Source organism: Agelaius phoeniceus, chromosome 3, assembly GCF_051311805.1.
Source record: "Agelaius phoeniceus isolate bAgePho1 chromosome 3, bAgePho1.hap1, whole genome shotgun sequence".
NCBI classification, from domain to species: domain Eukaryota; kingdom Metazoa; phylum Chordata; class Aves; order Passeriformes; family Icteridae; genus Agelaius; species Agelaius phoeniceus.
This window is the reverse complement of record NC_135267.1, coordinates 31593922-31615660: the sequence shown is the minus strand read 5'-3', so window position 1 is coordinate 31615660 and position 21739 is coordinate 31593922. Positions and strand designations below refer to the sequence as shown.

At 39.5% G+C, this 21739-nt stretch overlaps 2 protein-coding genes across 5 annotated transcripts in view; one reads left to right on the top strand and one right to left on the bottom strand.

Moving 5' to 3' along the window:
• Positions 1-297: 297 nt before the first annotated feature.
• On the bottom strand, positions 298-20168 carry ACP1 (acid phosphatase 1). Of its 2 annotated transcripts, none has more exons than XM_054630026.2 (7): positions 20072-20168; positions 19768-19894; positions 9427-9500; positions 9042-9155; positions 4641-4702; positions 2304-2409; positions 298-1428 (listed from the first exon to the last, which is right to left on the bottom strand). In XM_054630026.2, the coding sequence occupies exons 2-7, from the start codon at positions 19808-19810 to the stop codon at positions 1351-1353; spliced, it is 477 nt and encodes a 158-aa protein (XP_054486001.1). In that variant the 5' UTR covers positions 19811-19894; positions 20072-20168; the 3' UTR covers positions 298-1350. The 2 variants fall into 2 exon arrangements, with proteins under 2 accessions (XP_054486001.1, XP_054485999.1); XM_054630024.2 differs by lacking the exon at positions 9042-9155 and adding an exon at positions 9211-9324 and having other exon boundaries at positions 20072-20157.
• The window catches only part of SH3YL1 (SH3 and SYLF domain containing 1), a 44340-nt gene continuing 42484 nt past the window's right edge, over positions 19884-21739 (top strand). The window contains exon 1 of one of the 3 annotated variants that reach the window (XM_077175019.1): positions 19884-19922. In XM_077175019.1, coding sequence (XP_077031134.1) covers position 19922 — 1 coding nt within the window. In that variant the 5' untranslated portion in view covers positions 19884-19921. Of the gene's footprint in view, positions 19923-19948; positions 20191-21739 lie in introns of those variants that run through there. The other 2 variants (XM_077175018.1, XM_054629755.2) reach the window with 2 other exon arrangements.

Below are 21739 nucleotides of genomic sequence, written 5' to 3'. Positions count from 1 at the left end.
GTATTTAAGTATTCCTTCTACCATCTGCCTTTTCTAAGCAAGTTATGAAGTTTTATGTCTGATTGAAATTTTAGCACAAAACAGAAATCTCATTAACACAAACACATCCATTCTACAGCAAAAGTCCCAAGAAACTTAAACCCCATTGTGAAGTCTGCAACAGAGTGACACCAGGATTCCAACCTCCCCAAGAATAACATGATCTTCTGTTGAAATCCATCTCTCTCCCAAAAGGATGAGCAGGTGACAAGTACATAGACTACAAGTTTGGAAGGCAGCAAGAGACAAAAACAAGGCTAAATAAGAAAACAAATTTTATAGATCCAGTTTTACAGATAATGTGGTAATGCTAGCTCATACCAATGCTGAGAATATTCAAAACAGGAAAATCATCATGGTATCACTTATATTACTGATCTCAGTACATTTACATGTCTAAGGCAGACAGGAAGGGTGACACTCAGAAAAGCAGGCATAGACTTTTACAAAGCATTCAAATTTTGTTCAAGAGCAGAACTGTCTACTTACTGGCCTTCTGCTAACTTAGTATTTTATTACAGATGGACTGTCTTTACACTGAATTATACTCTCAAAGAACACTTTTGACAGGCTGTACATCCACCTGAGTAAATCTGGAAATACTGTCTGACCCTCATGTAGGAACTGGGATTACAGTAAATTTCTCATCCACTGTATTGCATGGACTTGAGTATTTTACTCCTGTGAGATACAATACGTGATTTCACATTTCAGCTTTAAAGTAGGTATGTTTTCTCCTCAAGGTAAATGCTGTGTTACATGTGCTTGTGTCAGTGTGCTAGGAACTGACCAGAAGAATAAAGGAAGACTTAGCCAGTTCTATCAGGCAGCAGATCTTTTAGTCTAGCAGACTCCACGTGAAACAGTGGAGTCCATCCAAAGGCTGCCTAATGATACTGGGATGACACACCTAAGTTACACATCAATTATCTCACAGACTACCATTGAAAGTTGACTGCAATCAACTCACTGAGGACAAGACCTCAGTTCAGTTAGCATTACATATAAAGAAGCAAGGTGTTACTTTTGCAGTGCTTGTGAGAAAGCACTTGAAGAGTTTACAGAAAAATTTATACTGAATTATATACTCTATAACTACATTGATGTGTGACAAAATGGTTGATCATGTAATCCAATTAAAACCTTTCTATATTTTTTCATTAGATGACAGAACAGCTAAAATACAAAATTAAACTGAGTAAGTACTGAATGCAGGGGCATAATTTTACAATTTAAATACATCAATCAAGTAAACTTTACATATTTCAGAAGAAGCTAATTATTTTCTTTTAGAAATTATATGATGAAGCATTAATGATACTTCTCCAAAAATGCTTTACAGCATCTAAGACATTGCTCGTAAACAGTTTCAAAGTCCTTTTCGCTCCCCTAGAAAAGAAAAGAGGAAAAAGCCTTTAAGAATAACAATAGTGGCTGAAGAGCAAATACAAATTGCAGACTGGTTTTTCTGCTGTCAGTAATGGCAAACAAGAGACATTAGGAAAAAATAAAAACTGTGCAAATACTTGGTGATAGCTTTGGCATATTTCTCTCCAATTTGAGCTCAGGTATTTCTACAGACAAACTCTGTGACTTTGTTTTCAACAGTTCTGCATGACTTTCCTTCATGTACTTCTTCCACTCACTCTTGAGTCTTTCAAGTCTTTTCCTTTTTTAGGTTCACACTAACCTGTCATGTTGAATTTCACAGCTTAATGAAGCACTGGGTGGAAACAAAATGCCCAAAACAAACCTCTTTTTGTTTTGAACCTGCTTTCCCACTAATACCATTTGCTTACCATTGTACCTTATTGTCTACTTCCTGGGTAATGGATAGCAATTTCTTATTCAGCTTTCCCCATGGTATCAAGATTTTATAGAACCCTACTGCATCTTCATCCACTTCTGTTTCCTAAACTGAAGAATATTAGTCTAATTGTTTGCTTTTGGCTGGCATTATCCAGCTCTTTTGACCACTCGTGTCAATGCCTATGTCTCTAACTTTCCTCTTCGTAACAAGGCTGATCAAACAGGGATTCACCCAATATTGAAAATATAGGTGCACTGCATTATTTTAATTTAAATAAATGTTATAAGCATAGTAACATTTTCCTTTCCTATCCCCCCCCCAAAAAAAAACAACTTTACACTTCACTTTGTGTAACATCAGATTATGTATCATATGCCAACTGGGGGATCTGGGAAGATTATACCACACACGCACAATTTTTAATCAAGCCATCCAAAGAATTTCTTACACATACATAGTATGGATCTTCAATGATAAGCTGTTTCTGTGGATCATAAGTTCCAAGTAGCTCAATTTTGGCCTTGCAGTCCTTAACTTGGTTGCTTTTCCTGTTCAAATCTCTGTAGAAGAGAAAATAAAATTTTTCCTTGAATTTTCCTTCAGAATTTTGGCATCAATGTTCATGACCATTTCTAGATGACACAGGAAAACAATGTCTCTGGACTCCATCAGTCCTGTGGACTTTATGCTGCTCCTTGTTTTTGTTTTTCTTGTTATGTGGGGTCTTTTTTAATTGAATATGGAAGACATAAACTGAATTCAGAGCATAAATAAGCAGTCAGACACTTTACCCTAGCTTAAAAAAAAAACTTTTAAACAGTTTTAACTTTTTAAGTTCATCAAGTTCATTCTCAAATCGATGATTAGTACTTTCAACACTCACCTTTAGCTTGTACTGAACAAAAAACAATGGAAATTATCCAGGTATTTTTCCAGAAGTATGAGTAAGACTCTCCTGTCTGTTCAAACCCACTGTTTTAGATTGCTATGCTCTAGCTCTTGTGAAATCCTACCACATCCAGTTAACAGAAAACGGTAAATCAGGGAGCTACAGCTGTTTTCCTTTTGATATACTGTAGCATTTTACCAACTTTCATATCCTCTTCCTTCTACATTGCTTCTCATTGATAAAACATTCTAGTTTTGAGATGGCATTTTCTCTATTTGCTTAAAAATGGCCATTTGTTATCCCAAAAATGATCATCTGTTATCCATACTTAAAATGGACCTCTCATCATCTTCAGATTAAAGGCAGCTCAGTACTATCATCTTCACAATGAACTCCCAAAACATACTAAATTATTTCAATATTACACATCTCCATACCAAATCATCATTTTACTTACTCACCATTACAAAAGGCAAAGAAATTCCTTGTGAATACTTAGTCATAACCATATCAGCTTTAAGAAATTAAAATTATTAATTCTGATTAAGAAATTACTTTCAGATAGTTTAGAAATAGCAGTGAGACCACAGTACTGGTTTTGCTTGAAGAAAAACCAGAAATCCTCTATCAACCTATGCTTGAATTTACAGATTTTTCAATAAATTCTCTAGCCTTCTATTATTAAAAAATTGTCAGACCATCCTCTTAAAGGTTTTTGGCACACCACTTAATGAAGAGGAGAGGGTCAGATGGCTCTGGTACTGAAGAAAAGACACATCCCAAATCTTCTTTTTCTGACAGGCATTCCATCAACACCTGGAATCAGCTTGCCCTCCTAGAACTACAAATAAGCATTCCTAGGCAAAACAGTTGAACTCAGTGCAAGCTAAAGGCAAATCTTTAGCACAGCAGCAGCAATATCCCTGTTATAGTTCTGGTATTTCTTCTGCTCTAGAGCTCATATCATATAAATTGTTAATTAAAATTTCTGTTTAAGAATTCAAGTGAAAAAAGAAGGAAGCCTTGTCACGTCATTGCCTGAGACACTGCAATCAAACCAAGTGTTACATACCCTTCATTCATGAAGGCTGTGGAGAGCTTATTCAAGGCATTCTAGAAAATTCAACAAAATCACACTTACTTAATTAAGTGGTGCTGCTTCTAGAAGACTTTATGTGCTACTAATAGGGTCTTTATTTAGGTTTTGTTGTTGGTTCTGGTGGTTTGGTTTGGGCCTTTTTAAACTAACTTGACAATAGCCCTTACAAGCACTTTGACACTTGTAGCTTATTAAATTCAGCTCCTTAACTGCCAATATGTATGTAATTGAGTAGAAATTTTGCTAGTGATATCCAAAATTTTACAGTAGGCAGCTACTTTACCAGATCTTTCTTAAGGATGTTTAGCTAGAGCACAGCTAACAATAAAACAAGACTTCCCCAAGCTAACAACCTTGCTAATTTCAGAGTTCCCTCTCTTTTTCTACATAAAAAAGTAAAAAAAAACCCCACATCATATTTAATCCTTCCAAGTTCCCAGTTTGTCTTTTAATTGCCATGCAATTAGAAAAACTGATCACTTCAATCAAGACAGTAAGTACATCCTCATTCTTAATTATACAGGCATCAGCTGTATATAGCACAAAGTAAGAAAATTTCCATGTCCTTCATCCTTGAGTGGCACGTATCACACAAACCATTGAGTTCTGGCTCAATAAACTTATTAGAAGTGAAGAATCCATGCATTAGCACATCATTCACATACATGTAAAAAAAAAAAACCCCAAACAAAGAAACCCCAACATAAGCTAAGCAGTAAAATGTGACATCTGTGTTCAAAGTGACTTATGAGACATCACTACAAGTAATCCATATGAATTAGTTCCATTTCTTCATACATTACCTTAGATTGCTCTCATCCATACAAAGTATATGATCAAAGGTCTGGAAATCCTCTTTAGTAATCTAGAAGTAAAAATAGGTGCTTTAGCCTACAAACTGCATTTGATTAATGAAAGGGGAGAAAAAAGTGTTTTCAAATTCTGTAGCTATGATTTATTTAAAAAAGACACAGGTGGAAAGTATAGAACTGCACCTTTATGCAATTTTACAATAACTTACAACATTTTAAATATATTTTACCATGATTATGTATCCATTTCTGCAAACCTTCCACAAAAACACAAACCCAAGTCAGCTATTTAACCAACCTTTTCTTTTTCCTTTTACATTTCATGCATCAACTTAGAATATTATTAAAAACAACATTTCTAGTACTTTTCAACTACTAAAACTAAAGCAATTTCCAATTATGGGAGCCATGCAATAAAACAGTTAAAAATAAAACAGAAAAACTATTTTCTTGATAGGACAACAAAAATGTAGGTAACCTGGAATCAATTGCAATACTTCCAATCTAGAAATCTGCCACTGCACAAGAACATATACCAAGTGAAACTTAAAGCTGAAGTATGGTAGCATGAGTTACAATCTCTTAAAAACAAATGCATCCACAGTATTTTAGACCATGAAAATTAAAAAAATTTGTAGTATGATGTGAAAATTCTGGGATCTATTGTACATCTTCTTACCATCATATTATCTGTTCTTTTTCTTTCTTGTAATTTACTGACTCCTAAACATGAGTATCAATTAAGAGATCTGAGTTCAAGTCATGTAGGCAAACACAGCAGATAAACCACTGACTTAAATACTAATGTCATCTTCTTGTTATAAGGATGGCTAGAGATGTTTGCCAGTTTTCATTTTATTTCAGTTTACATTTAAGCCTTAGTTTAGGGTAAAATCTTCCCAGACCATGGCCCCAGTGCTGGTATAAGATATCTGAACCAGGTGTCCATAATGAGGATGAAGAATATTAGAGTTCACTTTAGGACTGTCTTTCATGTAGAGTCCTGTGTGAAGCATCATAACCAAAAAACTTGGGAAGGTTGTTCAGAACAGGTTTTCTGGCACGCATCCCTACAAAGGAAGGGCTAGAGAAGTGAGTAAGCAAGGAAACAGCCAAAAGGCAAAACACAGTATCCCCTAAGTCAGAGTTTTAACTTGTAAAAAATATTTATGTATTAAGAAAAAAAAAACGGTTTAGATGGAAAAACAGCCTTTTTTTTTTTTTTGTGCAAACAGCAAATAGATACTGATTAAGCTCCCATAACAGGGAGCAAGAAAAGACAGAAATTATCATCAGAATAAAGCCATAAATGAAACATTACACACAAAGAGAACTGAAGAGGAAAGGTCAGGAATGAACATGAAAAGAAAGGGTTAATGATGAAAACTAATGCAGACTTGTTTATTTTCACTGTAAAAATATTTGCTGTATTCATGCAGTGCCTCTGACCTATGAAAATATTTTTGCAGTGGAAATAGCTCTGTTTTCCTGGCAAATCTAATCAGGACTTCTATGGGCTGCTTCTGATTGCTCTACACAAGCTGAATACTTGCCCCTGTGAAAATAAGAGGGCACTGATTTCTTTGTTGTATGGACAAATGGAAGAATAAACTAGGAACACTTGACAGTGTGACAGTTATTACCCTATGACCAGCACCAATACAGTGGCAAATGCAGCCCTAAAACCAAGGTTACCATTTGCTTGTGCTTTTAAGCCATAACACAGAGTCAGTTAAAAAAAAAAATAAAAAAGCTTTAATTGGGCAAACTCCAGTGAACTGAAGGTACTCCTCAAAACTACTAAAACTAGTACTTTGGGGGATGAAATTGAGGATGTAAAAATTTAGATACATTTTGAGAAGTGTAGTGGAGAGTTCAAGTAGTCAACTTTGGATGAAACTACGCAGGTAACAGTAACGTTACATTTAAAAAATACATATAACATTTATTAAATTATTAGTGAAACATTTCCCTTTATTAACAGAAGGGAAATCTCATTTTCTGTCTGAAACCCACAGAGAGGTAGTAATCCTCAAATTTACCCAGTTGTAAAACAGTATTTAATACAACCTTCTTCTAATCTCAATTTCATATTTAAGGCAAATGCATGGTATGAGTCATACCAAAATCAATTTTTGCCTCAGCATGAATAAAAGTGAAAATTATTAAAAAGTTTCTGGTTTGTGCATGAACAATAAGAGCTTACAGAATTTCATACAGCAACCTGCCATTAGCTAAAATGATAACAACTTTATTTTATATATAAATATATAATTTGTTTTTATACTTCACTTTTAACTTAGAATATCACTGTACATGATGGTAATACATGACCAATTTACTATTCTCTTTTACATAAACCATTCTTGTAGTACTGAATTTTAAAAAAAAAAGCTACAATCCATGATTATAATTACATAATTATGCAAAAATTACATGAGAGAAGGTGCCTTTCACTGGGTGGGTAACAATTTTCCAGAGGACTGAAGACTATAATTGTACAGTACTTTGAAGGCAACAGAAGATAAATCCCTACTCTCTATTTCTGCAGCTTCTGTTATTAAATCTTCCTTAATCTGTTCTGAACCAAGTGTCACACAAAATTCTATCCTTAAGTTTGTCTCTAAAAGTGAAGGAAATGCACTTCCACTTGTACTAACCTGAGCACTCTGAAAAGTCCTGTTCTACACTGTCAAATACCTCTTTTTTCAGAGCTACCACAAGACCATATCAGGTCTGAGAATCAGCAGAGACCAACTGACAGAAGTTTAGGAAAAAAAAAAACCAAATGTGGAGCTACATTGTTAACATCAGTGCAAAATAAACAGTTATCTGCAGTTCAGGGATTTGAAGATTTTCTTTACAATAGAAACTATGTGTACTGGAATGATTTGGACAAATTTTCATCCTGTTAAGTCTTTCATTTTATTGCCTCATTTTTTAATTTTCTCTTCCTGTATATGTAACATTTTAAGGTCTTCTGACTGAAAAATCTCTTCATTTGCCAGAATGTATAAGCAAATGTCTTCATTAAAATGTTTTCATTCCTTCTCTGCCAAAGGAAGATACAAAGATTTGCTTCAAGACAGAGGATCAGCTTGTTTTGGGTCCTTTGTTTTAATTTAACTGCTCATAAACCACTCTAGGAATACCTAGAAGAACAGTTCTCAAGTTTCCAAGATATCTTCTAGGAAGACAAATATGTCACACTACTGTTATGACTGAAACACTGACTGAATAATTTCAGTACCATTTAGCTTGTATATTGACAAATAAGGATGCTTGTAAGAACTGATGAAGAGTAAATGCGGATGTTGTAACAGGAAAAGATCACAACAGACTTTTGCAGTGATTATTCGAATTGTAAATTATTGAAAAATCTGAAATGGTGCTGTGCTTAATTCTGTTTCATATAAACAGAGATTAACATCAGGAGAGGTCAGCAGAGGGTAGTTGACTAATTGAGAGAATTTATTTTTGGAAGTCAAAAATCTAAACATGTAGTCTTTGAAAAGTGAAAAAAGTAAATATGACCTCAGTAAGGTCCAGAAAAATTCTGAAGGGAACAGAAATGTAAGATAATAACAAGACTACTTGATCTTTTTGTCAATATAAAAACTAGTGGCGTAAACTCAAACTAAGTAAAGGTCAAGCCCTAAAGGAATATCTTATATCCAGAGAATAGTTAACTGAAGTAAATTATGTGCATTTATATGAGTGTCTGAATGATTTAAATAGATGCAGACACATTTACTTCCAATCTCTCTGGAATTCAGCATGGAAATACATGTTCTTCTGCTAATGAAAACAGATACAAGTTTAGGTAAAACTTAGAGGATTTCACTAAATGGCAAACCTGCCTTTGACTTAAGAATGCTTCAAGGGTATGTTTTCCTCTGAAGTTACCACCAACTGTGCTACTAATCTTGGGTTTGAGTGCTTTCATTCTAATTTAGCACTCCAGATATTTTTAAAAGATCTACATGCAAGCGCAGAAGCTTTCTGTGATGGATGAAGAGGTATTCTACTTCTTTTTGGACCTGCTAAATAAATATACAATTCCTTGATGAAAGATGCATCACAGATTACTACAGTAAGTCCAGTTTTAAAAACCATTTTAAAATGCTCAGAATACTAAACATTTGGAGGCAGGAGTCTTCTACAATGCAGAAACTGGTTCAATGCTTTCCAGTTATACTTCCAATGAACCTTAATAACAAAAATCTAATCAAGCTCAACTAGAAGAGTTAAATCACTCTGGAGTTCTTTAAAAAACTGCACGGAGTATTTATTTATTACTTGATGCTTAACCATGCACTGGTCAAATGACTTCTATGATTGCAATGGTTAGGACACAGGTATGAATAAGGAAGAAAATATACTCTCTTCTACCTGTCGTGCTTTATGTGCTGTCTCAATGCCATGATTTCTTAGACAGCTTAAAGCCCTTGAATCTGGGAAGCGCCCCACGTTCCAGTCTGAAACAGCGGCACTGTCTGTCCTCCACTGTAACAACAGAACAAATACATAGACAGATTTAAAGAAAATTAAGGTACAGTACCTGCCTGGCAATATGACTCATGGGAATGCCATGCTTCTTCATGCAATTCTGTCCTCGATAGTCAGGAGGGCTTCCTATTTCATAGGTAGATGTCGCTGCACTGTCTATCCTCCACTACAGAAAAACAAATTCATATTTTTATGTTTCTTTCCTTACTGCTTATATTCTGACTGGCTATGAGATAGTTATTTCTTGGAATAGAAAGCAATAGCTTACCTTATTTTCAAGCTTCTCATCAGTCACAAGTTTTCTGAAAACTGCTTCAGCTATTGGAGAGCGACAGATGTTTCCTATGGAAACAAGAGATTGAAGTGAATTTTCAGACTATTGAAAACAAAAACCAGTAATTGTGTGGATTTTTCTGCCCAGATCAGATTAAAGATTTTTATTTACTCAGAATGCAATTTATGTATATGAGAACCCCAAGCCCTGCACCTGGGTTGAGGCGATCTCCAGTATCAGTACTGGAGAATCGCCGAAGGGATTGAGAGGAGCATGGTAGAGGACTTGGGAACACTGGTGGGTGAAAAGCTGGCTATGAGCCAGCAGAGTGCACCTGCAGCCCAGAAAGCCAATCATATCCTTGGCTGTATCACAAGCAGCATGGCCAGCAGGTCGAAGGAGGGGATTCTGCCCCCTCTACTCAGCTGCCATGAGACCCCACCTGGACTAATGCATCCAGTTCTGGGGCACCCAGCACAAGGACATGGAGCTCTTGGAGTGGGTCCAAAGGAGGGCCACAAAGATGATCTGAGGGCTGAGCACCTCTGAGTGAGAACTGAGGATGTGCAGTCTGAAGAAAAGGATTGAGGAGATCAGATCTTACTGCAACCTTTCTATATATAAAGGGGGTGTAGTGATAGAACAAGGGACAATGGTTTTAAAAAGAAATTGAGAAGAATAATAAACAAGAATTTTTTTTTTTTTTTTTTTACAGTTAGGGTGGTGAGACATTGGAACAGGCTGCCTAGAGATACTGTGTGCTCCATCCCTGGAAATGTTCAAGACATGGCTGGATGGGGCTTTGACCAACCTGGTCTAGTGGAAGGCATCTCTGCTGCAAGAAGACATTGCCACCAGATGAGATGACCCAGCTGATGGTCCCCTACCACCCAAATCATTCTAGGATTCTGTACTATCCACTGGTCTCTTAAGCAAGTCCAAAACACAGCCACCACCATTGTAAAAATGTAGTGAAATGGCTGAACAACCTGTAGTAAAAACACTCTTGTTAACTGAATTCAAGTCACTACAGGTCAAACTGAGCCCTCATCAAGAGCAGCATCCAGAAACCAAGTCTAACTTCCAAAAATTGAATTCAAGTACACAAGCTCTAAAAACATAATGGGAAAAAGAAATTCTGAACTTTTTTTTCCCAAAATACAGAGGATTAGGAATAAAATCTAGTACATGGCAAAGCTTAAATGCTGTCAACCAGCCAACAAACAGTTAAGGTATTTATTCAAATACATAAACAATCTTCCCTTCCAATGGCCTCCAATTGCCCTAGCCACTTGATCTGACCTTATTTTCAAAAAGAACCTATTTCAACAATGAATTACAGTTCCATTAAAAACTAAAAATAATGGATCTGCAGTATATTTGTTCTGAAACTGTAACTACAACTGTAACAATCTATGTCAGAGCTCTTAAAAATGCATGCAGAAATTCATATTTGAAAAGAATGAAGTCTCAACAAAAAGAAAAAGCCTTTTCAACTATTACTTTAGTTCTTTCTACCTTTTCATCCTCAGAAATTTTCAGTAACTAGATGGGATATTCATAATATTTGATTTGTCATGCAGATTGCAGTAACTCATACACACAAATCTTCTGTTCCCATCAGACATAATGTGTAACTTTGCTCATCTCTGATTTTTGAGCAGATTAAGTATAAAATACCAGAAATGGCAAAACCCATCTCTGTACCCTTAAATTAATCACTCTCCTACTACTGATTACATTCTTTCCAAATCTCAAACTATAAAAAGAAAAAAAAATGCCAATGAACAAAGCTAAATTTCCATCAGCAAAAAGAAATTTTTACATGAGGCACCTAATCTCATTTTTAAGCAAAACACCAAGGTAGATACTTCATTGCTAGAGAGAAGCTGCTATGACCTGGGCATTTAGTAACTGCTGTCACACATCAACTAAAAAAATCACAAAGAGGGAAGTGAAGATCTGAAGCAACACAAATTGACTGTCAAAGATTTAGAGAACATCAAATCAACTAAGTGGCAAAAGGAATAGGCTAACCACTGAAAAACTGATCTTGCCAAAACATTAAGTGAGTTCTGATGTCATCAGATCTTCTTCCAGGAGAAAACATACTAATTCCATTGTTTGAACTAGTTTATTTCACACACAGAAATGAAATCAGTCTTAGAAGAAAAATAAAACAGGAAAATTTTGGGGCTCCCTATGTGGTTAAGTGAGAAAATAAATTAGTACTATTAATTAAATGCTTAAAATATGGTAATAAAGTAAAAAAAAAATCTCAGTTTTTGAGTGAGTTAAAACAGTACAATTTCAAAACATGGTAACACACAGCACAAGGCAGAAAATAACCTTCATATCAATGAACTCAATTCTTTGATATTGCAAGCCTATACAGCATCACTCCTCTTACAAACACATCAAGCTCCATTTTAAAAAGCATCATCTATCTTAAAAGGCTATTCCAGATACTAATTTCCTGTGGTAGCATAAGACCTTCCCGTTTCAACTTAGTATTTATTCCTGGAAGTCTCTGCTCATCTGATCTTGGTTAACATCAGTCTGCCTTTCCTTCAACAGATACAGAACCCTTGCCAAGCTGTGCTAAACTAAACAAACCAAGCTCTCAATCTCTTCATGAAATTAACTGACCTTATCTCTTCACTCCAGTTAAGTCAAATCTGCACTTCTAATTTAAATTTACTTTTCTTGAATATTGACAAACAAAACGACAGATTACACTACAAAAAAAGTTTGTTCACATTTGTTTTTTAAATTGAAAAAAAGTCTGTAATAGGTACATAGTGTTTTTAAAAACAACCTGAGAACATCTACCATCACCTTTGACTCATTCACGAGTATCAAATTTATGATTATAGCCCCCTACTCCAAACTTGTCCATTCCCTCTCTTTCTTTGTTACTTCAAATAGGTGACCTTTAAGCCTTTTCTCTAAACTATTACATTCTGCTTCCATTACCCCAGCTGTGGAGGCCATCCATTTCTTCCTGAACAAAATTTTTTCTCTATATAATGATCCCACACAATTGCACATGAATGGTAACCTTCATTACCACACTCAACATATCAGTAAAAAACAATGACTAATATTCTGGGACCTAGTAATTAATTAACTAGCTCCCAAAATTTCAAAATGGTATTTTCGAAATAAATCCCTCATGGCTTTTTCCATTTGTTTGTTCCAAATGGAACATGGCTTGTTCCATTTCCATTCTGCTCACATGGACTGAACTTGTTCCAAATTTTCACTCTTCTACAGCTTGCTCACTTCTTAAAATAAATGCCATAAATATAATCTTTAATGATAAAATGCCATAATGAACAGCACCATGATCACCCATGATTAAACATATTAACTACCACGTCTAGTAGTACCTAGAAACTTCAGCTGGATCATTTTTGAAACCAATACTTAACCCAGTTTGTGACTTAAAAATTCACGTCTTCCCTGATGACACACTCCAGATATTAGCAGAGGTATTAACACTGTTAGGGAACTCCAAGCAGCATTTAAATCTATTTTTGGGAACTATGGACAGAATCACAGAACTGACTTAAAAGGAGGTCTTTTCCCCAGATACACTGCAATATTATTTTAATCTTAAACAAATTTACCCATGCTACTCCTTGCAACTGTTATCACTCATCTCAAGACTGATGTAAAGCTCTATCTTATCCCACTAACATATGCAAACTTAATTCTTGTTTTCCAGTCACTTTCATCACTAATTGCTATCTATTTCAGATGCAGTTGTACATCCCACATTGGTCTTTCCAGGCTGTGCATCCTCACAGATGTACAGTATTTCCTAAGTTACGGACTGACATTCTCCATTAGGAGAAAGGAGAAATTTCACAAAAAAAATCACAGGGCAATTAACTTCCTCCTTGGACTTGAACCTTTCTTCTCCTTAAATATTACCTACACATTATCTTCACTACCTATCCTCCTCTAGTGTTCCTTTGTTTATTGTATTTCCAACTGATCTGATCATGCTGGCTTTATGTAGAAGGCAGCAGTATTCAAGTTCTCAAAATCTCCACCTTCTCCCTCCATTTTTTTGCATATCAAGTTCTTTAAGCTGTAGTGACATTTTTAATCATAGAAAGCTAGTGCCCAAGGTAGCTAGAGTGCACCTACTGAAATTAATCCTACGAACATCTCCAAATACAATGATTTACGGACAAAAGATTTCAATCACAGAGTCAGTACTGGAACCATCCGTCAATCACTTTTAAGAAGTCATGCTTTCACATCCGTTTTCTAAGCACAAGGCTTCCAGTGACAGTGATCTAAGCCAACACCTAATTTTTTCAGTTCTTACTCCTGTCTCTGCACTAATCTTTGACCCACTCCCAGACAGAAATAGAAGCTCTGCTTCTACTGGCAGGAGAGAGAACTTGAATCAATTTAATGCTCAGTTCCATTGCCCATCTCTGAGTATGTTGATCCAATCACTTCGTTTCTAATGTGGTTTTGTATCTTAATTATTCCTTATTCAGCTCCCTACTTCTTTTGGAGCTTCCCCAAATGCAAACAAATGCTTTTCTCTTGTTCCTTTCTTTTGCTGTCTGCTGTTAGTAACAAAAGTTTTATTACTTTTCATCCTCTCACACACAAAAACCTGATTTTTATTCTACTTAGGTTTCCATGAATGGTTACTTAATCAAAGTGACTGGAAGAATGCTTCCCATCATTTGCACCTCTCATCAGGTCCCCTTCACAAGTGTTTAAAACTGACTGGTCACTTCATTATGTTCTGTAGTTAAATTCCTGTCAGAACTTCATCACAAGTCCTAGTTCTTTCCATCTTGTCACACTCAGCATTCAATTACTTTTGTGAGGAACCATTCAAGGCACAGATTTCAGTTCAGATTCTCTGGTTTTTGCATTCATGTGCATGTATGTGCGTGTGTCTCAAAAAACTTTCCTTGCAGTGAGAATATTTATCCTGAATTATTCAACTGCTGCTTTTCTAATAAACCTAGAAATTCATCAGGAAAACACAAGTTTTCAACACATAAGCACCTAGTTATAACAATCAGACCCTTAACACATTTTAAGCATAGATCCTATTTTTCAATTCCAGGATTACTTTTACAACCATGCTTTTAACTTTTTAACACTTCTGCATCATTTTGAAACACAGATTAAATAAGACACTGTATTCTTACAGCTATATTACCAATACCACATAGAAGAAAGGTCATTTTCCTTACATTTGTCTAACATTCTCTTTATTAAAAAGACATTTCTTTTTGTCAACCTGCCAAGAATCCTCATTACAGCAACTGTTTTTCATGACTTCTTCAATGTCTTACCCAACCTACTGCTTTTCCATTCTGCAGCTATAAATAGCATTTTGTCCCATGAAACCTAGTATTTGGCTGTATCTAAAGGCATACAATGAATTGTGACACCTGAACCAGGAAACTCAAATCTCTCTGTGACTGTCATCTAATGTCCTCATAACCACTAAGTTAGCTGCCATTTCAAAATGATTTTATGCAGTCTAGATGCCCAGGGACAACAGTCATACTCGGTGATTCACAACAAGCATTAATCATCTGAAGATGTAGCCAAACCCACTTTGCTCAACAGTACACCCATCTTACAACTGCTCCTCCATGTCTGAAGGAGATCAGAAAGCCAGTGCCTGGTCTAAGATGCCCACTCAGCTTGTTGTATTATAGTGGAGAAATCATCAGAGAGAAAGAGGCAGACTTATATAACACAGCATCATATTAAGCCCATTTCTGGAGCTCAACTATCAATTACATGAGCTATGTAAGTGTAAAATGAGCAAACTGCATCTTGATTCACCTCCACTTTTAATTTTTTCTTTGCTTAAATGAAAAAAATACCTTCTGGTGCCTTTTCATATGCTGTAATTACATATGTTGCTGGGTATTTCAATTATTTCTCAGTGATGAGGAACCCTTATCATTAATGTAGTTATGCACATTAACTAGATTGTATTTTGTTGTGTAATGATATCTGCTTATTTCATTACAAACAAAGAACACAATCAATACATATTTAAATAATAGGTTTCTTTCAAAACACTGCAGAAAGAAAATGTAGTTTTTCATGAAGAAGTGTCCTTTCTGGAATCCACCCTCACTAGATGTGGCAAACTTTAGAATTAATGTACTGCATTAACCAACACTACAGTTAAATGCAGTTCTAGAAATCTGTTTAGTACTCTTTTCAGCAATAATCTCAGCTATTATTCCTAGTAAAATTTAGGAGGAAAATGTATCACTCTTGAAAAATAACCAAAAAAAATTAAGCAATCTTAAAGCAGGAACAAGAAACAAGTTGCCTACAAAATTTAACTGAGAAGAGTGTATTTCACTGGGAAAAAAAAAACCCAAAAAAGAAGTGCTTATCATGTCAATTAGCCTTTCACACTGCACATCACCAAGGTTTTTTTTCATAACCCAATAACACAGAAGAGGAAATGTCAAAGCTATTTACAACATTTGATTAAGACAATCCATCCTATTAACGTTGGTACTGATTGGTACTTGTGCACCTTTTCCTCAGGCCTAATAATTAATTAATATAAACTATTATGTTACACTAAAAAGAGCTCCTGAATTGGAACCTTGTTACAGCGCAAGTCACCACTGTGGGTTTACACAACCACATGTATCAACTGCTTCACAAAATCATAGAATAGTTTAGTTTGAAAAAGACCCTGAACATCACATGTGACTGTTAACCCAGCACTGCCAAGTAGCCCAATAACTCATGTTCTTAAGCACCATGTCTATGTGTCTCTTAAATACCCATGCAGCCTCAACTATTTCCCTTGGCAACCCCGTTGTGATGAAATTTTTCCTAATACCCAATTTAAACCTTCCCTTAAACTTAGGGCCATTTCCTCTCCTCTTGTCTCTGTTAACTTATTTCAGGTATTGTACAGAGTGGTAAGGTCTCTCCTAAACCTACTTCTCTCAAGACTAAACTGCCCCAGCTCCCATAGCTGCCCTTCAAGACTTGTGCTCCAGACCCTTCACCAGCTTTGCTGCTCTTCTCTGGACACACTCCAGCACTTCAATGCCTTTCTTGACTGAAGGGCTCAGAACTGGACACAGCACTTGAGATGCAGCCTCACCAATGCTGAGTATAGGGGGATGATCCCTGCCCTGCTCCTGCTGGCCACACTGTTGCTGATTTGGGCCAGGATGCCATTGGCCTTCTTGGCCACCTGGGCACACTCTGGCTCATGTTCAGCTGTGGTCAACCAGCACCCCCAGCTCCTTTTCCACAGGGCAGCTTTCCAGACACTCTGCCCCCAGCCTGCAGCACTGCAGGGTGATCCAAGGGCAGGACCCAGCACTCAGTCTGGTTGAACCTCGTATGGTTGGATTTGACCCAGCCTGTAAAGCTCACTCTGCAGAGCCTTTCTACTCTCCAGCAGATCAACACTCCCATCCAACCTGGCACTCACAATCATCTGCTCTATGACCTTCCCTGGCACCAACATCAGGCTGGCAGGCCTGCCATTCCCCAGGTCATTCTTTCAAATCTTCTTGTAGATGAGTGTCACATTTGCCAACCTCCAGTCAACCACAACCTCCCCAGCTGACCAGGACTGATGGTAAATGATTGAAAGTGGCTCAGTGAGCACTTCCAAAAGCTCCCTCAGTGCAGGAAACATGGCTGGAAAGCAGCCTGGCAGAAAAGGCCTGGAGGTGCTGGCTGACACCCAGCTGACAGCAGTGTGCCCATGGGGCCAAGCAGGCCAGTGACATCCTGGCCTGTATCAGCAATAGTGTGGCCAGCAGGACCAGAGACTGACCAGTGATTGTCCCCCTGTGCTCGGTGAGTCCACACCTCAAACCCTACCTTCAGCTCTGGCCCCTCACTACAGGACACTGAGGAGCTGCAGTGTGTCCAGAGAAGGGCACCAAGGCTGGTGAAGGGTCTGGAACACAAGTCCTGTGAGAAAAGCTGAGGGAGGTGGGCTTGTTTAGGCTGGAGGAAAGGAGGCTCCGGGAGACCTTCCTGCCCTCTACAATACCTGAAAGGAGACTGGAGACAGGTAGGAGTTGGTCTGTTCCCAGGCCACTCGTAATAAAGAAGAGGAAACAGACTCAAACTGCACCAGGGGAGGTTCAGGTTGGACAGCAGGAGGAAATTTTTCACTAAAAGGGGGGTAAATAATTGAAAGGAGCTGCCCAGCAGGGTGAGAGAGTCCCTGAAGAGCTCAAGAACCAACTGGATGTGGCACTTAGTGCTGTGGTTTACTTGACAGATTGGGGTTTGGTCAAAGGTTGGGCTTGATGACCTTGGAAGTCTTTTCCAAGCTCAGTGAATCTGTGATTCTATTCTGTGAATCTGTGATACTACTCCCCATCCCTGTTTCCAGCTCAGGGAGCTGGTACACAGAGACTAACTGGTCTGAGTGTTCAAGACTGAGGCAAAGAAGGCATTAAACACCTCAGCCTTTTCCTCATCCTTTGTCACTGTTTCCTCCTGCATCCAATAAAGATGGAGATTCTACTTAGCCCTCCTTTAGCTGCTGATGAATTTATAGAAACATTTTCTTTTGTCTTTTATGGCAGTAAACACTAAGTTCTAGCTGGGTTTTGGACCTTCTAATTTTAATCCCTGCATAACTTCATGGCATCCTTTAGTCCTCCTGAGTTGCCTGTCCCTTCTTCCAAAGCTCTTTGCTTCCTTCAGTTCCAGCCAGAACTCCCTGTTTAGCCAGACCAGTCTCCTTCCCCACTGGTTCACCCTTCAGCACACAGGGATGGTGATTACCACTGTCCTTAGAACATCATGTTTGGGAAGGAGGATTCCTATTAATTAAGATTTTTTTATACAAAAACATCTGTATAGACCACTAGCTTCTAAACACACACCAACTGATAATCCCTAACTAAAGGATGTTTTCTCTGGATTATTATTAGGGGTTCATTTTACTCAAAGGTAAACATCAGAACATATTTCAGAAAACTAAACTCTTATTTTGCTATTCAACTAATCTGCACGTCTCCTGTTACAACAACAAAAAAAAGCAGATAGCGAAAAGCCCAAACATTAACTAACGGTTTTGCAACAAAACTGGCAAATGGCCAGGGGTTCACAGCAGAGAGGTAAGATTATATGGGCTAGGAAACAGATCATGTTAACAGCCCTCCTAGAGCAGAGCAGAGAGCCATCCAGCTTGTTATGCCCTGAAGAAAGCAGAAGTTTAGAGAAAGCATGTACAAAATGGGGGATGGCTCTGTAATCTGTGTAGTCAGGTTAGCTATTTGCTGGTTGTGATTATCTTGTTTACCAGTAATTGATTGTCCTAAAGCAGATTGTCCAGAAAAGCTTTCAGGTGATTTCTGATCCCATCTACACTTCTGTTTCCTGGGACTTTGCATTATAAGATTTACAACTTAACCATACAAAGTATCAGTAAAAGAAAGTTTCCTATTTCTTCATTTTGGTAGCCTTTCAAAAAAGTCTAATTCTTTTCATTCATTCTCATACCAGATCAAGAGTTTCATTGTTAGATCATAAAAGATCAGCCTCCATTAAGTTGTTTTTTTTAACTTAAAGTCCTACACTTCTTTCCCTCTTTTTACAGCAGCTCTTACATTAATCTCAGTGGTTCTTGTTGTGGTTTTCTCTCCCTTTCCCACATCAGGTGCTCCCAACAGCATGCCTGCGGGCAGGTTCCCCATCCCCATCCCGCTGTTCCCAAAGCCAAGCGCTGCAGAACCCATCTCAGGAAGCAGTTTAAAGCCACTTCTCCGTGCTGCCCCAAGCAGCAGCCTTAGGTCAGAGCTGGTTTACGCCTATTTCAGTGTTGCGCTTTCCCACACACAAGCTTCGCATTTGTCAACACTGCATTTCGCTTCCTTTAATGCTTCCTACTGATTTCACAGAATCACAGAACTATCAGGGTTGGAAGGGACCGCTGGACATTATCTAGGGCCCCTGTCGAGGCAGGGTGGCCTAGAGCAGGTCACACAGGAACGCGTCCAGGGGGCTTTGGAGCGTCTCCAGAGACCGAGACTCCACCAGCCCCGGGCAACCTGTTCCAGTGCTCTGCCACCCCCAACGCTAAGCCCTTCCTCGTGGTTCCTATCACAAAAAGGGCGCGGGTGTGTTCCGCCTTCTGTCTCCCTTCCCGGCGACTACTCCGGCCCTCCCGACACGGCAAAGCCGCGGAACCGTCCGAGGGCGGGTGCCGCACTTCCCCCGGCCCCGGCCCTCGCCCCACCGCGCCCCCTCCCCACCCAGAGGGTGCCCCGGGCCGAGGAGCGGCGGGCGCGGACCGGGAGCGGCCGTCCCTGCCCCGCTCACCCAGGCACACGAACAGCACCGACTTCGACTCCCCCGCCGCCATCTTCGCTCAGAGGACCTCGCGGCTGTCGCACCGCCCGCGCCTCGCTTTACGGCACCGGCAGTTATAGGCGGCTATGGGACTTGCCTGTTTTGAGGGGGGAAAAAGGAGCGAAGTATGGAACGTGCCCGGGACACCGGGAAGGGAGGGACGGACGGGACCGGACCGGGCCGGGCAGGGCAGGGCAGTGCCGGTGCCGCCTCGGAGCCGCTGCGGGGAAGGGGAGCGGGCGCTCCGCAATCGCCCCTGCCCCGCCCGCCTCACCTGCGGCAGGTGCGCGGCTCGGCGGGGCCGCCTCGGCGCCGCCCAGTGAGGCTGCGGCGGCAGCGGCGGCAGGAGGAGAGGAAGCGAGGGGGAGCGGGGGAGCCCCGGCCCGGGCAGGAGTGAGTATCCCGCGGGGGCAGGAGTAGGGATCCCGCGGGCCCGGTGGGCTCCTCAGGAGGGCAGGAGTGATGACGATCCCGGGGGGCTCCTCAGCGGAGCGGCCGCGGCGGGCACGGAGCCGCCCCCGCAGCCGCGGGCGGAGCGAACGCGCTCGGACAGCGCGGGCAGGGCTGCGCTGCAACATCGCGGCCCCTTCTCGCCCGGGGTCGCAGCATGTGCTGCGTCCTCCACCTAAAACTCTTAAGAAGCTTCGAATGCGGCTTTGGCCTCGGCAGGCTGCTGGTGAAATTGAGCACAGGGGCGCTTCGTTTTCTAGGGCAGCTCGAGTGTCTGGTTTTTAGTTTGTTTTATTTAGTTGTATTTCATATCTATGTATAATATAGATAGGTTATATATACCTACTATGTATTGTAAGATATATATATATATTTATGCACATATATTTTATTTATATTCTTTTATTATATAATTTTTTAAACTTTTGTATGTATTTATTTCTATTTTTTCTGCTGGGCTATCTTGTACACTGGATCTGTGTACCTGGCTGGGTTTTGTAACACCAGCAGACGCAGCCCCACCACGGCAGGGTGTGGCCAGGACTGGATTCCTCTGCTGCTTTTTAAAGACTTGCTTGGCTGGTCTTCTGGTCAAAATGCAGCAGTTTGGAGATTAAATAAAAAATGCCAGATTCTTAATTTTGTGCCAGATCTGTGACTTGCAAATGACAGCTGAAGAGCTTATATAACATCTGCTGTGGAATGGAGCAAACTGCACATTTCCTTTTATGCAGCTTGAAATGCTATCCTGCATACACCACTTTTGTAAATACAATTGACGAGGATTTTAACATGATCTAGGTATTTGACTTTGCAGTGGGAGTGATTGGTAATCAGCAACGTGGTTTTTGTCCCCGGTGCCTGCAGCATCGTGCTGTTGTCAGGCCAGCTCTCAGGTGTCAGGGTGTGAGGTGGTGGAGCCAGGAGGGGCCAGGGCTCTGCTTACCTGTCAGACATGGCCTTGGAGAAGGAGGGCAAGATGCATCAGTTGTGGCATTCTCACATGTGGCTCTGCTATATTATATAACTGAGCAGTGCAGAATGCCTTCAGTCCTGCTTTCTGTCCCATGCAGTCCCTTGTGGTGTCGACATTGGAAGTGGATTCCCCCCCTCCAACCCCGTTCCTGTGTTTGTGGGTGTGGGAGGGTGAGGCTCTGTGTAGAAGGGAGTGCTTTGAAAGGCCATCCTGGAGTTCCTATAAAACCCCGTGTTTGAGGCTGTGTATTTCACATGTAGGCACATGCCTAGCTGTAATTTTGAGACCAAGTCTTTGATGTTTCCCTGTCTTTGGGAGGGAACTGGGGAGGATCCTTAAGTGTTATTCCACAGTCTTAATTGAAGGGATTGTCAAGCATTGGAACAGGCTGTCCAAGGAGGTGGTGGAGTCACCATCCCTGAAGGTGTTCAAGGAAAAACTGGACGTGACACTTATGGCTGTGGTCTGAGGTTGGACTTGATGATCTCAGAGGTGTTTTCCAACCTAAATGATTCT